Raw genomic sequence first — 16,442 nt, 5'->3', positions numbered from 1 at the left:
CCCCATCTGGCTGGGTCTGGCAGCGAAGGAAGGACTTGGCCGGCAACATGGCCTGAACAGTGGCTAAAATAAATAGAGGGGCCGTCGTGCAGCCAGGGGCAAAATCCCAGGCGGGAGTTCAAGTCGCGGGGGAGCGGGTGGAAAAGGAGCTGGGAAAGGTGAGACGGGCGAGTGGCGCGGGTGGAATGCCTGGTGCCGAAACCCCGGGGCTGAGCATCCCCCTCAGGGCTGTCACCAGCCCCAGCACCCGCCTCGCCCGGCCGAGGGCAGTGGACCCCACGCTGGCCGGGCAGGGGTCCCCGCCTCGGAGCTGGGGGGTGAGTATAACTCTGCCTGCGCCGAGCCTCACCTGTCCGGTTTTGGACCTTTCTGGGGGGGGCCCAGCAGGCTGCCGGGGCCGAGGGTCGATGCTGCAGCCCGGGGCGAGGGGGACTGCGCCGGCTCCTGGTGCTGCTCACCGCGGGCCTGCCCTGAGGGGGAGAGCGGTGACGGGGGGGGGGGGGGGGCTTTGGGGCATAAACCTGGGTGTAGCATCCCGCCAGCGAGGGCGGGGGCGGTCGGTAGCGTGATCGATAGGAATCGGTTACTGAAAGCATCGAGGATGTGCTAAATAAAGCAGGGATGTTATTTTTTTTAGCGTGTTAGCACCTATTAACTTCGCAGCAACGATTTCTTTTTTAATTTCTGGCCACCTTTTTTGGCAAAGGGCGCCTGGAAGCAGCAAAGCTCTGGGGAGCACGTGGTGCCTTTGGGAGAAGGTGCTGTTGATGCCGAGGAGCTGGGGGGCTGGGATGCTCAGCCCGGCTGATCGTCCCGTGCGGTGGTTTGTTTTTCCCCGGTTTGGGCAGAGTTTTGCGTGGGGCGTTGCCCTTTGCTGCCTTTGCAGGTTTTGAGCCCTCTCCGGTGCTTTCCCATTTGCTTGGCTTTAGCAAGGGGAGAAGCCCCCCCTAAAGACCCCTGGCTTTCCCCCTGCGGGCAGGGGGCCCCTGGCGTGCCCGCTGGTGCGGGGGTGCAGCCGGGGCTTGGGGCGGCGCATTCCTGCCTCCCCAAAAGCCGTCCGACGGCGGAGCCGCCGAACAGCCCCCCTCTTCATGCCGATTATTTTAATCACAAGTGCGTCTTGTCTCCGCCGCCGAATGTCTTTCATAGACGGCGGAAAGTGAAATTTGTGCAATGTCTGTAGGAGGCTGAAGAAAGGCCCTTTGTGCGCCCCCCGCGCGGGCGCTGGGCAGCCTCCAGCGGCACCCTCTGCCGCCCCGCGGCTCTCGGCCGCCGGCGTGAATGTGCCGCTTGTCCGGAGACCGGGATCCGCTCTTAAAGCCGGAGTCGGGCTCCCCCGGTTAGTCCCACCCGTGGCCCTGGCGGGGCGGGCACGGCTGCGGGGAGCCCCCGGGCTGCGACCCCAGGATGTTTCTGTACTGGAGGAAGCGGGGCGCCTACGAGCTGGAGGCTTTGCCCGCCGGGCTGGCGGGGCTGGAGTACGGAGCGGTGGAGCGCTTCTCCTGGAGCTCCAGCCTGGACATCAGCGAGGAGCTCGGGGGTAGGTGGCCGGGGGGCCGCGGGGGGCTGGCGGGCTGCGGGCAGCTGCGCTTGGCTAAAAATCTCCAGCCCTGGCAACGAGGGTGAGGGGCCGGGAGAAGCTCCAGTCAGAGCGGGGATGCCGTGAGGATGCTGCAGGTGCAGCCGGGGAGCGCTCAGCTGCCCCGTGCCGCCGGCACCACCCCCTCCTGGCTCAGGCATCTGAAACTGAGCTGCCGTGGTGTGTTCTGGTGCAAGGACGGTCCGGTTTCAAACTTGCTTGCCATCACCGGCAGAGCCGGGCATGATAACTCAGCCCGTGGCGGCAGCAGCAGGAGGAGGAGGAGGAGGCAGTGGCCGGCTGGAGAGAGGAGCTGGTGGGGACAGGATCCCTCCTCCGGCCCCCAGAGTGTCCAGTGGGGACCCAGGCACCCTCCTGCCTCTGCCAGAACCCAGGGCTCCCTCCGCACGCTCCGTGCCAAGGAGCTCCCACCCGGCACGCCGGAGGCCCTAGTGTGCCCATGACCTGCTGCCAGGGTCAGCGTTCGGGAAGAGCCACGCGGCTCTGGCCATGCCGGTGGCTGTGGCGTGGGGCTGGTCCCCAGCACTGCCAGCCACTCCAGCCTGCCGCGAGTTTTCGGTGAGTTGGGAAAACTTTGCCTTGGGTGCATGAAAGAATTTCTTATTTGTTTCCCCTATTATTCCCGATAGGTCAAGTGAAACGGTGGCGGCGGGGGGCGGGGGGCCGGCCCAGCGCAGCGGGCACTGCGGGGCAGCCGCGGGGACAGAGCCCTCATTGTGCTCCCGCCGCGGGGGCAGCCCCGGCTCCCGGCCCTCTCCCGGGGGGCAGCGAGCCGAGCCCTGCCCGGCTGCTCCTGCGCCATCGTCCGGCAGCGCCCGCTGTGCCATGGCAGCCCCTACGGGCACGGGCAGCACTGCCTGCGCCCGGCATCGCCTCCTGGCCGGGAGCTGGGGCAGCCGGCGCTGGGCCGGATTGCCTCCCCACCGCCGGGCAGCAGCGGCAGCTTTTTCGGAGCTGCCCCAAAAAGCGGTTTTTCCCACAGACTGAGTCTAACCCCGGCCTTGGCCGCGATCCTGCTCGGGCTGGTGCGGATGGTGTTTTTGTTGGCAGGAGGGACGCGGGAGAGGGGAGCGGTGCGGCGGGGGAAGCCCCTGTGCCGGCTGCCCTGCTGCCGGGGCTGGTGTGGCCGTGCCGCCTGGCCTCTCCGCATCCCCTGCGTCGGCTCCGTGCCTGGCAGGGCAGCTTCCCATCGGAGCATCCCTGCCCCGCAGGAGGGTGTTCGTGCTGCTCGTTTGCCATGAGCCTCCCGGAGTCTGTTATTTTTAAACGATTAGATGCGACACATAACAAAAGCCTTCAAAATAGGATTTGTCCCTAAGGCCGATTTAACTGTCAAAGCTTAAAGTGGCTTCTAAGCCCCGTTGGGGGCTGGCGAGCAGCAGATTTAGCATTCCTGCTGCAGCCCTGCTTCGTGGTCCAGGGCAGGTCCGTGTCCTGATCCTGCGACTTGGGGCGCCGGGCAGGAGGTGCTGGATCCCGACGGGGGTGCCGCACTAGGCTTTGGGGTTTTGTCCCCCTGGATGGGCTGTGGGGCAGGCAGGAGCATCCAGGAGCAGCCAGGCGCAGCTTTACTGAGCTCTTGGACCCCGGGTTTGCCGTGCGGGAGCCTCGGCACGGTCCCCCTCTGCGGACCAGGCTGGGAGCGGGGCTGGAGGAGACTCTCCACAACACCCTGGCACTGACGTCCCTCTCTCCCGCAGCCGAGCCGTGCCCGCCGGAGGAGACGGTGCTGCGCTGCCAGAACCCCGACTGCACCGGTGAGAGGAGGGCGGCCAAGGTGGGTCCTGTGGGGTGTCGGGCAGAGCCGGGCAGCTGCCTTCTGCCGGTGCCTGGCGTTGGGCTCGTGGGTCGGAAGGGACAGCGGGCAGCTCTGCCCCACCTGCCACTCCCCTAAGCTTCCCTAGCGTGGCCAGCAGCCCCCTGCCAGCCACGTCCCCCCCAGCCCGTGCTGGGCATGCATTCCCCGGCGGTGCTGTGGTCCTGCCGGTGTTTAACGGCGCAGCGGTGGCTTGCCCGTTTCCCATAGCTAGTGTGATTCGGGCTAATCCGCTCCAGCCCGTCTGTCCCCCTGCTCACTAACGTGACGCCAGAGCGGATTTGGGGTCCCTGCTCTCCCACCACCTGGCTGGGTGCAGGGCTGGCTGGATCCATGCCCTGGCTCCCGGTGAGTCCCCGGAATTCCCGTGCCGGGCTGCAGCCAGTGTCTTTCTGGCGCAGCAGGCGGGATGACAGCCCGGCCATGCCGGGAGGTGTGCCGCTGTGTTTTGTTTGCACAGCTGGGGTGGCAGGGCTGGCGCCGGCAGGGGCACACGTGGCACTGGGCTGAGGCCACCCCAGGGCACAGCTGGGACCCACCAGGGCCACGCTGCCGCTGTCACCAGAGAACGCCAACAGCGCCCGGCAGGTAGTATGGGGCAGGGGGTCCTGGCCAGGCTGGAGCTTGTCCTGCCGTGGCACGGAGCTGCATCGCATCCCTCCTTGCCGAGGGCAAAGCTTCTGCGTGCTGGGAGCACAGTGGGGCCAGGAGCTGATCCCTGGGGTGGGCAGAGGGGTTTGGGCACCCTGCCCGGCCCCTCCAGGGCTGAGTTGCCAGCACAGGGTGGCCAAGGAGCCCCGCATCCCAGCGGGACGGCTGCTGAGGGTCCCGGGGATGCCCACCGAGTGAGTGCTGGCTGCGGTCACTGTCCAGAGCCCGCGGCCGTGCTCCCCATCTCGCAGGTGCCACGATGGCGTTGGGCTGCAGCACGTGGTGGGAGAGGAGGAGGGCAGGGGCCGGGGTCAGGGGGCATCCTGGCCAAGGCCAGCGTGTCGCTGCCTCGTGTCCCGAGGTGGCACGCTGGCGGCACGCTGGTGGGTGCTGCAGAGGGACTGGTGGCCCCTCGGGGAGCGCGTCGGTGGCGGGAGCGCGTCAGCTCTGACCTCAGCAGCGCCGGGAGGAAGGAGGGCAGGAAGCGGGGGCGGCAGGAGCTGCACGGGCGCTTCCTCCCTGCAGCAGCACGGTGCACCGCAGGCAAGCCCGGGCAGGGCTCGCTCCTCCCCGGCAGCCCCTCGCACCCCTCCGCACACAGAGCGGCGATGGGGGTCCCGCGCAGGGGTGGGGACGTGCCGGCGGTGCAGCGGGGCTTGCTGGCGGTGGCCGGCAGCACCTCCAGCCAGAGCCCCCAGCGAGGCTGGTGCTGGCCGGGGGTCACAGGCCATGCACCGCGCTGGGGGCCCAGCCGAGGGTTTAAAAATAACCCGCTGTGAATGCCCGGTGGGGCTGGGGCTGTGGTCGTGGCCCGCACACAATCGGAGGAAACGCGCCGAGTTCGAGCATTGTTTCGCCGCAGACGGTCGCTTCCTCCATCCTGCCCCCGGGACGCTGCGCTCGCCAGCGCCGAGGGGCTGCGGTGCAGGAGGGTGGCCTCCCCAGCACCCGGCGAGGTGCGGATGGCACGGCCGCAGGTGGCTGTCCCCCGGCTCCCCCTCCACGCCAGGGCCTGTGCAGCCTTCCCGGTGCCCCCGCTCGGGGCGGGGGCTGCGCGGTGCAGAACCCCCTGCCCTGTGGCCAGACCCTGCTCACGCTGCTTTCCCCGCGCCCGCTCTGGCCTCAGTGTTGCCCACGAGCGATGTGCCAGCAGAGTTGGGATGGGAAGGGGGGTCTCCAGCGCTCACGCGGCTGCCCCTACCTCCCACCAGTGCGTGTGCCGTAGCCGGCAGCTCCCAGGCAGCCCGTGCTCGGCTGACGCGTGTGCCCGCAGGTATGCCACCACGCGGAGTGCCAGCAGCTGAACCGCAGCGGCCCCCTCAGCCTGTGTGAGCTCTGCGACGGCCGCCTCCATGGCGCCATGCACTTCGACGGCCACATCCGCTTCGACCTGCCCCCGCAAGGTGAGCTGGGCTGGATGCGGCCGGCACCGCTGCTCCCGGCGGCTCTGCGGTGCGGTGCAGGGGTGGGAGCGGGATGCAGCCGGAGCCGGCGTGGGGATGGCGGTGCCGGCACAGCGCAGCCCAGCTCGACGCCCGTTTGCAGGCTCCGTCCTGGCCCGCAACATGTCGACGCGCTCATGCCCCCCGCGCACCAGCCCTGCCTCCGACGTGGAGGAGGAGGAGGAGGGACCGGCGGATAGCAGAGGGTGAGCCCCTGGCCCTGCTTGTCCCCTCCGTGTCCCCAGCCCGCCACGTCCCCATCACCCTGCCCGTCCTGTGCCCGCAGGGAGCGGAGGAGCTCGGCGCTGAAGCTGCCCAAGAAGAAGGCTCGGCGCAGGCACACAGACGTAAGGCACCGGCCCCTCTCCCCGCGGCGCTCGGTGGGGCAGTGGCAGGGCCCCAGCGGGTGGCAGGGACCCTGGGCGAACGGCTGCCACCTCCCCCCAGGACCCCAGCAAGGAGTGCTTCACCCTGAAGTTCGACCTCGGCGAAAACATCGAGGCAGAAATCGTGCCGGCCGCGAAGAAGAAATCCCTGGGGTGAGCCTGCTGGGGGTGGGCGCAGGCACCGATGCGGGGACAGACGCAGAGACAGACGTGGGGCTCGTGTCCCCGCAGGGAGGTGCTGCTGCCAGTCTTTGAGAGGAAGGCGATCGAGCCGGGCAAGGTGGACATCTACCTGGACCAGTCCCACACGCCGCTCTCACTCCAGTTCGAGGCGTACCGCTTCGGGGGGCACTACCTGCGGGTGAAAGGTGCGGTGGGGGCCGGGTGGGGAGGCTCGGCTGCCCCAGGGCTCCCAGGGGACTCTGACCGCCCGATGCTCCCACAGCCAAGCCCGGGGATGAGCTGAAGGTGGAGCAGGCGGCGCGGGACGCCAGGTCAGCCAGCTTGCCTGTCCTGCACCCTGCCGGCACTGCCACGCTCCTCGGGCTGGCGCCAGAGCCGGTGCCGGGACGCCGGGAGGGCGCCGACAGCCTGGTGAGTGCTGGTGCCAGCCCCAGGTGGGGAGGAATCGGGGAGGGGGTGGTGGAGTGTGGGATTCCCCTGTAGCCATCCTTGCTTGGAAGATGGGGGCATGGGGCAGTGGCACAGCGTGTCCTGGGTGGCCTTGTGTAGCGTGGGCTGAGACCACCCCGAGTCCCTTAAAGCCAGTTTGGCTCCTGGCTGTGCCGTGGTGGCGGTGCATGGGCAGTGCCCTGTGCCAGGCGTGGCAGCTCAGCTGGTGGCACCAGCCCTGCGGCCGTGCCACGTACAGGCTGGCACCAGAGCAAAGGCAAACAGTGGCCCTGGCAGCAGCAGCAGCTTCTCGGTGCCACCCCAGCCCCGGGGCTCGCCCTGGCTGCCGGTCCTCCTCTCGCTGCAGTGCCTGGCAGCTGCTGAGCAGAGCTCGCTCCTGCCTCGTGGACCCTGGCCCCAGGTAAGGCGTGGGGCTGGGCTGGCCACCGCTCCCCGTGGGAGCAGGCTGCCAGGCTCGCAGGGAGCAGCTCAGGGGCGGCCGGCAGTGGGGGGACAGGGCTCGGCCCCGTGCTGTCCGCCCCGAGGGTGGCAAGCTGGCCATATGGACAGGGCTGGTGGCTGCCCGTGTCCAGCACTACTGCGCGTGGCTGCAGGACTGGCATGGTCCCGGCAGGGCCGGGGGGCAAAGTGGCAACTAGAGGGCAAGTAGCCACTCCTGCGGGCATCTTGGCCCCAACCGCCTTGCTGGGGGCCGGCAGCAGCCAGGGCGGACAGGGACACGGCGGCACGGTAACAGGGATGGTGCCCACGGTGGCTTTCTTTGCCTGGGGCTGGGGACGTGGCGGGGCGTGGGGCCGTGCCTGCGGTGGTGCTGGCAGCGTGGCACGTGCCACGGCTCCGTGGCAGGCGGGGAGCCCCGGCCCTACTGCCATTGGTACTGGGGCGAGGGGATGGCAGCGGCCGTGTCCCGGCACGGCCCAGGGATGTGCGGGGAGGCAGCCGGTGCAGCGGTGCCCGGGATGGCAGGAGCCGCTTGGCCATGACCCAGCTCTCGCGTCCAGCTGGGGGCCTTTGATCTCTGCCGGTGAATTGTTCGGCTCTGGTTAGCTTATCTGGCAAGGAGGGAAATTAGGTTTTCGGTGCTGGCCCCACCTCCTTTTGTTTCGGAGGAGCCCGGCCACAGCCTGCCCGGCTCCGGCCCCACTGTCCGAGCTGGGAGCGTGGCTGGGCGAGGGCTCGGCCGGGGGGGCTGCGCCCCGCGGGATGTCCTGAGCCCCCACGCTGCCAGGGCCGCTCGCCCACGACCGACCAGCCTCGGCCAGGCAGCACCGGGGTCCCCGCGCCCCCGGGATGCAGGTAGGCAGGTCAGTGCGGGCAGGGGAGCCTGGCCGGGGGGACCCCGCTGCCCGGGGGTGCCATCGGGGTATCCGTCTGTCTGTCCCACGGGTGCTCGAGGTCAGCCCTGCTGTAGTGTTGTGCTGTGCCATGCCGCTGTCCCCATCCTGGTGGCACGGCTACGCTGGGTGCGCGGTGCCGGGCGCTGACCCCGGGGGCACCGGCTGTCCCCGCTGCAGGCTCCGGGCCGGCGGAGGAAGAACATGACGGAGTTCCTGGGGGACGCCACCATCCCCGGCCCCGAGCCGGCCCCGCACGGCGGCAGCTCCCTGCCCACCAATGGCACCGACACCTGGAAGAACCGCGCCGCCAGCCGCTTCAGCGGCTTCTTCGGCTCCGGCACCAGCGCCGGCTCCTTTGGGCGGGTAGGTGGGACGCGGGCAGGGGAGGGGGCTCGGGAGCTGCCCACAGCTATGCTGGGGGGCTGGGATGGGTCCCCCGGGGCTCGAGCCCCCCAGGCTCCACGGGCAGGGTGAGGGGGTCCATGGCCGGCCCCCCGTCCAGCCGCTCTGCCCCCCGCTTTCGGCCAGGAGACGGAGAAGCTGGAGCAGCTGGCGAGCAGGCTGCATGCCTACGGCACCTTCGGGCTGCCCAAGCTGCCGCCCCAGCTCCGCTTCGACCGTGACTCCTGGGAGGAGGACGGGGACGAGGCCGGGCTGGTGCTGGAGGACAGCTGGCAGCAGATCATCCAGGGCGCGGAGGTAGGGCCGGGGGCTCGGGGGGCCGTGGCGGGTCTGCCCGGCTGCTGGCACGGCGCTGACGCTCAGCCCGGCAGGCCCTGTCGCGCCGGCAGTGCCACCAGCAGGAAGCCATCTGGGAGCTGCTGCACACCGAGGCCACCTACATCCGCAAGCTCAAAGTCATCACCGACGTGAGTGCTGGTGGCGGCCGCGCTGTGCCGTGGCGGGGGCCGGGGGCCATGGCCACACCCCACTGGCTCCCCGCTCTGTCCCCGCAGCTCTTCCTCTGCTGCCTGCTGAACCTGCAGGAGTCGGGGCTGCTCTGCGAGGTGAGCGGTGGGGGCTGCGGGGGCCGGGGACCCCCTGGGTCAGGGACGGGACCCCAGTCCGGCCACACCACCGGGGCGAGGGTGCTGTCCCCGTGCAGCTGCCGGCCTCGCCCCCGCAGGTGGACGCCGAGCGGCTCTTCAGCAACATCGGGGAGATCATCCGGCTGCACCGCGAGCTGTGGCGCGGCGTCATGGCCCCGGTGCTGGCCAAAGCACGCCGGACCGGGGCGCTGCTCGATCCTGTTGACTTCCTTGATGGCTTCAAGATGGTGAGTGGGGACCCCACGCCGCGGCGGGGGGCCGTGCCACACTGTGCCCCACGGTGACCCTCCTGCGCCCCCCAGTTCGGCTCCCTCTTCAAGCCCTACGTGCGGTACTGCATGGAGGAGGAGGGCTGCATGGAGTACATGCGGGCACTGCTGCGCGACAGCGAGCTCTTCCGTGCCTACGTGACGGTAAGGGGGGCGGGTGGGGGCTGGTGCCGGGGCCGGTGCCGCGGCTGACGCCTGTGTGCCGCAGTGGGCCGAGAAGCACGAGCAGTGCAGCCGCCTGAAGCTGAGCGACATGCTGGTGAAGCCCCACCAGCGCCTCACCAAGTACCCGCTGCTCCTGAAGTCCGTGCTGAAGAAGACGGACGACCTGCGCGCCCGCGATGCCGTCACCACCATGGTAAGGGGCCGGGGGTACAGGGCACAGGGACGCAGCACGGCTGGTCCTCCCCCGGCCGCTCGAACCCGCCGCCGTCCCGGCCGCAGATCAGCTGTGTGGAGCGCTTCATCAACGACATCAACTCGCGGATGCGCCAGCGGCAGGAGCAGCAGCGCCTGGCCGCCATCCTCGGCCGCATCGACGCCTACGAGGTGGTGGAGGGCAGCACGGATGAGGTGGACAAGGTAGGCTGGGCGTAGCGGAGCTGCTGTGCCACACTGCCCCGTGTCTTGCCACCCCATGCCATGCCATGCTGCTCAATGCCACCCCGTGCCACCCCACCCCGTGCCACCCCACACCATGCCCGGTGCTGATGCCGGGGGCTCCCAGCAGCTGCTGAAGGAGTTCCTGCGGCTGGACCTGACGGCCCCCATCCCCGGCACCTCCCCAGAGGACACCCGGCAGCTCCTCCTCGAGGGCAGCCTGCGGATGCGGGAAGGTAAAGACAGCAAGGTGAGGACCGCCGGGGACGGGGAGCCTCAGCCCCTGCCTGTCCACCCCCCCATGCCATGCCGGCCCGTGCCTACAGCCCCACTCTCGCCCCTAGATGGATGTCTACTGCTTCCTTTTCACCGACCTCTTCCTCATCACCAAGCCCCTCAAGAAGGCTGAGCGCACCAAGGTGGTCCGGCAGCCGTTGCTGGTGGACAAGGTTGTCTGCCGGGAGCTCAGGGACCCAGGTGAGCGGCACCGGGGACAATGGGTGCTGTGGGGGGTTTCCCCGGACGCTGCTGACGGCCCCTGCCCGCAGGCTCCTTCCTCCTCATCTACCTGAACGAGCTGGGGAGCGCCGTGGCCGCCTACACCTTCCAGGCCAGCGGGCAGTCGCTGTGCCGCAGCTGGGTCGAGGCACTGCGCAACGCCCAGGTGAGGGACGTGGGGGATGGCGGGGGTCCCGCGGGTTCCCTGTGCCTCTCTGATGCCTCCATTTCCCCAGAACCTGCTGCAGCGGCTGCGGCAGCGCCGGCGCCTGGAGGAAGAGGAGGAGGAGGAGGAGGACAGTGAGAGCGGCACCTCAGCTGCGAGTTCACCCACCGTCCTGCGCCACAGCAGCACCAGCCCGGACTCACAGCAGTGGTAGGGAGTGGGAGGGGGGCCCCGCACAACCCCCGGCTGGGCACAGCCCCCTCCTCACCTGGCTGCCTCCGCAGCCCCTCTGATGGCTCCACCGAGACCCTCGCCGTGATGGTGGCACACGGCGGTGACGAGCTCCCCTCCCCGGACTGGGACGCAGGGCCCTTCAGCTTGACCTCGGACGGCTCCTCTGTTGGCACCGGCACTTCCACCGGCACTGGCGCCTCTGCCGAGACCTCCACCTCTGCCGAGACCCCCACGCAGGAGCTGCCTGTGGGCGCCATGCCTGTACCCCTGCCCCATGGCATGGCCCCCCCGGCCGGCAGCTGCCGCTCGTCCTCCATCGACAGCGCCTACGGCACCCTCTCACCCGTCTCCCTGCGGGACTTCGTCCAGCAGCCGGAGGGGGTGGCCAAGGAGGGGCGAGAGCCCCCCCCAGTCCCCCCAGCCCCACGGCCCCCCTCGCCCCGGCTGCGTCGCCGGACACCCGTGCAGCTCCTGCCCTGCCTGGCAAGGGTGCTCAAGTCCAAGTCGGAGGCCAGCCTGCCCCAGCTCCTGCCCCCCGGCCCCCTGCTCCCCCTCAGCCAGAGCCGCAGCCTCTCTGACCTCTGTGCCAGCCCCCCCCGGACTAGCCAAGCCCCCGGCCCCCCGGCTGCCCCTGGCAGCAGCAGCAGCTCCACCTCTGAGCTCTCGGAGCCGGAGGAGCCGGTGGAGACCCCGGCGTCCCTCCCGGGGGAGCTCGGTCGCAGCCCCCCGCCCCCTGCCCACCGGACCCTCTCGGACCCGCAGTCGGTGCAGCACCGCAAGCTGACGCTGGCGCAGCTCTACCGGATCCGGACCACGCTGCTGCTCAACTCCACGCTGACCGCCTCGTAAGAGCACTCCTGCCCGCCTGCTCCCGGAGGATGCTCTGGCCCCCCCGGGTGCTCGCCAGGGGCCAAGTCCCAGCACTGAGGGCATCTCTCCCTGCTCTGTGCCTTGCAGGGAGGTCTGAGAGCCGCCGGCGGGGTAAGGATGGATACGTGGCTGCACCAAGGAGCTGCTCCCGCTTCTAACCGTAGCCTAACGCTGGGGCCAGGCAGAGTGGGCGCTGGGATGCCACGCCAGTGGGGACACAGATGGGGATGCAGACTAGTCCCCTTGGCGAGGACGTGCCCTGGGTATGGCGGCGTGGGGCTGCCCGCTTCTCCTAGAGCGGGGACGGACACGGCACGTGGCTCGTGCCGAACCCTTGTCCTCAGAGATAAGGGCTGTCGGTCAGGGCCCAGCTGCCCCATGGTGTGTCGGGCAGGGGGCGCCGGGGCCACGGGGGGCTGGGGGGGGCCCATGGGGAGGCTCCCGTGGGTGAGGAAGGGATGACGATGTTGGCAGTGGTGAGAGGGGAAGGTGCTGAGAGGGATGGGATGCGGCGCCCATGGCATGGTGCTGCGGGGAGGAGGCTGGGGCTGGTGGCAGGAGGGGGTGGTGCTGGGCTGGAGTGGGCGGTGGTGCCAGGTTCTGGCCGGGGCAGGGTTTGCCCTGTGGGGTGGGACGGGTGGCAGCAGACGGCAGCGCCTGGGGCCAGAGTGTGGGAGCCACGGGGGCACGTGGCAGCGGCCGGAGCGCCGGCTGCCATCCCGTGCTGGGCTGCGCTCTGCGTCCTGGCCGAGCAATAAACCCAACCGGTGCACGCTCGCGCCCGCCTCGCCTCTCCTTCAGCTGCGGCAGCACCGGGGTGGGCACACGGCACGGCTGAGGGAGCCCTGCCAGGGCAGATACTGGCGAGGCTGGGGGCAGCTCCAGTCTTGGCCCCCAGAGCTCAGGCCGGGATGGAGCCCTGGGGAGGGGGTCAGCACTGCTCCCCGCGCCCCTCCCGCCTCACCGGTGGGTCTGTGCCAGCGGGAAAGGGAGGGCGGTGGCCGGGCAGCCCGCAGCAAGGCGGCGCAGGTCCCTCCCGCGCCCGGCTTGCCCGTCATGTGGTTTCGCACCCCCTGGACTCATTTCCAAAAAAGCATTTCCTCCTGCCGCGGTCGGGTGAAAAGCCTGTGTGGGGAGGGCTGGCGCTCACTCCCCACGCGTCGCGCGCTGCTGGCGGCGATGGGGTGCCGGGGCGCCCTGCCCGGGCGCTGAGCAGCCCTGACACCCCGCTGTGCCCACCGCCCCGGTCCCTTGGCTGCTCCGGCATGACCCAGACACGTCGGCTGCAAGGATGAAGCGCTGCTGCCCGGGGCCAGCGTGGGTGAGTGTGGCGGCCGTGGGGTCCCACCGACCCCTGGCACCGATGGCAGGGTGCCCCGGGACCAGGGCCACGGGGGGGTCTGGAGGAGGCGGGGAGGGGGTAAGCCCGGTGTCAGGCGTGCTGAAAATGCTCGCCCTCCTGTCTAAACGCCTGGAGCTGGGGTCTGCCTTGCCGAGGCACTTCCAGCGTGGTGTGACCGTGGGGACCACGGGCACGGCCATGACATGGCCCTGGGAACTGTGGGCTCGGCCACGGGGCCGCAGGCAGGGCGCTGCCACGGGGACGGGCTGTGGGTCAGGGCTGCCCACAGCGGCGGCTGCTGGGGCCATCCCGGGGCTGGGCACACGGCTGCTGGGAGCGCAGGCCTCACCGGGACCATGTTATGGGCAGCGGTGGCGCTTGCACGGCCCAGGAAGCGGTGGCTCCCCCCACCACGCAGCCAGCGGCGGGACGGCACCTGTGCCGACGTCCCCCCTGCCCGCGGGGCACCTGCTCCCCGTGCCGGGGAAGGGGGCAGCTGCCCGCTTGCGAGCAGGGCCCCGCCACGGAAAAGTCGTGCCTCAGCGGTGACTCAGATGTGCCGCTGGCAGCCGGGGCCAAGGCCGCCGCCCTGATCTGCCGGTGGCGCTCTGCAAGCGGGGCAGCCCGTGCGCGGTTTCCAGTGTGCCGGCGGGTTTAATAGAAAATGATTCAGCTGCTGTAATTGGGGCGATCGCGGCTGGGAAATCCAGCCCCCGGTGAGGAATCCCCTGGCTCCCTGCCCACGTTGCCAGCGCCGTGGCCCTCCCTGGCCCCCTGCCATCCCCAGGGCGGGGGGTGTCGGTGCGGGCACCCCCTTGCCACCCCCACCAGGGCTGTCTGTGGAGCGGGGGTGCCCTGGGGCGGAGGAGCGGTGACCTAGTTTGGGACGCACGTACGAGGCGCGATAGCATCGGGGAGAGCATGAGCCAGGCACGGCTTCCTCTCGGGGAGGAAATCGCCTCCTCTTCGAGGGAGATCAACCCCAGGAAAGTCAACGCCGGCAGCGTTAACCCTCCCGTGCCCGGCTGCCGGCACCTTGCCGGGTTGGCCGTCCCACGGTCAGGAGCACCGGCACCGCTGGCAGCCCGTGTGCCCAACTCCCTCGTCCCCATCAACACGGCATCCCGGCCCCGCTCCCCAGCCAGCCTGGTGGCACCGTTTGCAGAGCACACGAGAGGCACCAGCGGTGGCCCCTGGGCGCAGGGGGTGGCACGGTGGGCCCCACGGCATGCGTGCCCTGCGGTGCCAGCAGGAAGCCACTCGCTCGGGTACGGCGGGGGAAGCACAGTGCAGGGGCTGCCGAGGGGCATTCCCGGCCCTGGGGCCACGCACCCGCGCAGCTTCGGGGCACGAGGCCACAGCTCCAGCCATCCTGCCCGGCACAGGCACCGGTGTCCGTGTGGCAGCAGGCCTGGCTGGGCTCTGGCTGTGGCAGCTCAGCGTGTGTGGCTGGAAGGGTGGGGAGCACAGGGTGAGGGCTGCCCCCCCATGGGTGCGTGGCTCCTGGGGCCCGCCGGCTGCCTGCATCCCTGCCCTCTCCCTGCCTGCAGGTGATCCTGGCAGCGCTGTGCCTGGCAGCAAGTGAATCACAGCTCCCAGAGGGCCAGGACCAGGCCATGCCACAGGGACAGCGGGTCCTGGGGCAGCCGCCCACCCGCCCACACAGGCACGACACCAGAGCCTGTCCCACTGGCATGAACTGGATCGAGAGGGTTCGCCGGTGCTGCAAGCACTGTCCGCCAGGTGAGAGCCACCTGGCCAGCGTGGCATTGCACAGCACGCCGTGGCCACACTGGGTGTGCCACCCCAGGTGGCCATGCTCCCTGTCACCCCACTGTCCCCGCAGGGACGTTCCTGGTCACCCCCTGCTCGAGCCACAGCAACAACAGCGTCTGCGACGCCTGTCCCACCGGCACCTTCCGCGCCCAGCCCAACACCCTCCCCGAGTGCCAGGCTTGCTACGAGTGTGACCGCCAAGGTGAGCCACGCCGCGCCGTGCTGTGCCACGCTGCACAGTCCTGTGCTGTGCCACGCAGCACCGTGCCATGCCGTGATGCTCACCGCCTGTTTTCTGCAGCTTTCCAGAGCGTGCTGAGAAACTGCTCGGCCACCAGCAACGTCGACTGCGGCTGCGAGCCCGGCCGCTTCCGCTACTGCCTCGACGATCGCTGCAGTGAATTCTCCTGCCACCAGTGCCAGCCCTGCACTGGGCGGCTCATCCAGCGGCCCTGTGAGTGCTGCTGGCTGGCCTGCGGAGTGCCCCCGCCGGCTGCGCCGCCTCGCTGTGCCGCCCTGCCTGACGCCTGCCCTCTCCCCAGGCTCGGACGTGCAGGACACGCTCTGTGGCAGCTGCAAGCCTGACTTCTACGCCGAGGGTGACGAATGCCGGCCGTGCCACACGTAAGCACCGACCCTCGCTGTGCCCCAGCCAGGGACACGTGTGGGCCCCGCGGCAGGGCACGGCACAGCATGGCACCCACGGCTCCCCTCTCCTCGCAGGAGCACCCCGGACACGTGCAGCAAAGAGTGCCAGCGGGTGTGCAGCGGCAGCGGTGGCCAAGGTGCGGGGGCGGCGGGGCAGGTGTGGTGGCGGGGGGGAAGCTGCGCCAGCTGGCTGACGGGGATGCTCCCGCTCCTCCTTGCAGGCTCGGGGCTGGAGTACATTCTGCTGGCGCTCACCGGGCCCCTCTTCCTGGGCGCCCTCGCCATCTACGACAAGAGGAAGCGGCGCCGGCACGATGCCTCGGCAGGCAGCCCCCTCCCCACGGCGCCGGCAGCCATGGCTGGGGCTGCAGCTGCGCCGTGGTACCAGCTCAGCGCCCAGGGGTGGGACAGCCTGTGCTGGACCCAGCCGTGCTCCCCGCAGGTGACAGAGTGCGCTGCCGGCACGGTGAGGCAGAGCCCCGAGCACTGGGCCTTACTGCGGGAGCAGCCCCGTGGCATGGCACAGCCAGGCGGCGAGGTGGAGCCCTCCGCCGCCCCGGAGCCCCGCAGCGCCTTGCTGCAGGGCAGCCAGCTCTACACCATCATCGACGCGGTGCCAGTGCGGCGCTGGAAGGAGTTCATGCGGGTGCTGGAGCTGCGGGAGGCTGAGATCGAGCTGGTGGAGCTGGAGGTGGCTCACATCCGCGACCAGCAGTACGAGATGCTGAAGCGCTGGTGCCAGCAGACCAGCGCCACGCTCGACCGCGTCTTTGCCGCCCTGGAGCGCATGGATCTGGCCGGCTGCGCCGAGGCACTGCGCCGGAGCCTGCCGGCGGGACCCTGACCCCCCCCCAGTGTCGCCACCCCGGCAGAGGGAAGTCCCGGTACCTCCCTGTCTCAGCGGGTGCCTCAGCTGGGCCGTACCCCTAAGTATTGTTACTTACACCGTGTAGACATTTTATGTCAGTTTTACGTTCCCTCCCCACCCGCCTGCCCCCATAATTTATGTCCCCCGGCTCCCAGGGCCGGGGGGGACCCTGCACCCCGGCACGCTGGCTGCCTGGCCGCTCGCAGGACGAGCGGGTGCTGAGCCCGCCGCAAACCCATGGGATAGTTCTCAGGGCC

General features: G+C 70.1%; 2 protein-coding genes across 2 annotated transcripts; both read left to right on the top strand.

Annotated features, from left to right (window-relative positions):
• Positions 1 to 1,407: 1,407 nt before the first annotated feature.
• PLEKHG5 (pleckstrin homology and RhoGEF domain containing G5) lies at positions 1,408 to 11,948 on the top strand. Its single transcript, XM_086475981.1, has 21 exons — positions 1,408 to 1,540; positions 3,301 to 3,377; positions 5,341 to 5,470; positions 5,613 to 5,715; positions 5,796 to 5,856; positions 5,957 to 6,048; positions 6,127 to 6,263; positions 6,341 to 6,489; positions 8,043 to 8,228; positions 8,394 to 8,564; positions 8,639 to 8,734; positions 8,822 to 8,872; positions 8,992 to 9,141; positions 9,217 to 9,327; positions 9,392 to 9,541; positions 9,628 to 9,765; positions 9,914 to 10,033; positions 10,128 to 10,260; positions 10,332 to 10,447; positions 10,518 to 10,657; positions 10,732 to 11,948. Exons 1-21 carry the CDS (start codon positions 1,408 to 1,410, stop codon positions 11,528 to 11,530), a joined length of 3,243 nt encoding a protein of 1,080 aa, XP_086332107.1. The 3' UTR covers positions 11,531 to 11,948.
• Positions 11,949 to 12,842: 894 nt separating this feature from the next.
• TNFRSF25 (TNF receptor superfamily member 25) lies at positions 12,843 to 16,161 on the top strand. The gene is made up of 7 exons (XM_086475985.1): positions 12,843 to 12,872; positions 14,444 to 14,636; positions 14,740 to 14,871; positions 14,971 to 15,123; positions 15,212 to 15,293; positions 15,396 to 15,454; positions 15,539 to 16,161. Exons 1-7 carry the CDS (start codon positions 12,843 to 12,845, stop codon positions 16,159 to 16,161), a joined length of 1,272 nt encoding a protein of 423 aa, XP_086332111.1.
• Positions 16,162 to 16,442: the final 281 nt, after the last annotated feature.

This window comes from Leptosomus discolor, chromosome 20, assembly GCF_034619465.1.
Source record: "Leptosomus discolor isolate bLepDis1 chromosome 20, bLepDis1.hap2, whole genome shotgun sequence".
Classification (NCBI taxonomy): domain Eukaryota; kingdom Metazoa; phylum Chordata; class Aves; order Leptosomiformes; family Leptosomidae; genus Leptosomus; species Leptosomus discolor.
Note: the sequence above shows the minus strand (reverse complement) of the source record. Positions and strands in the feature narration are given on the sequence as shown.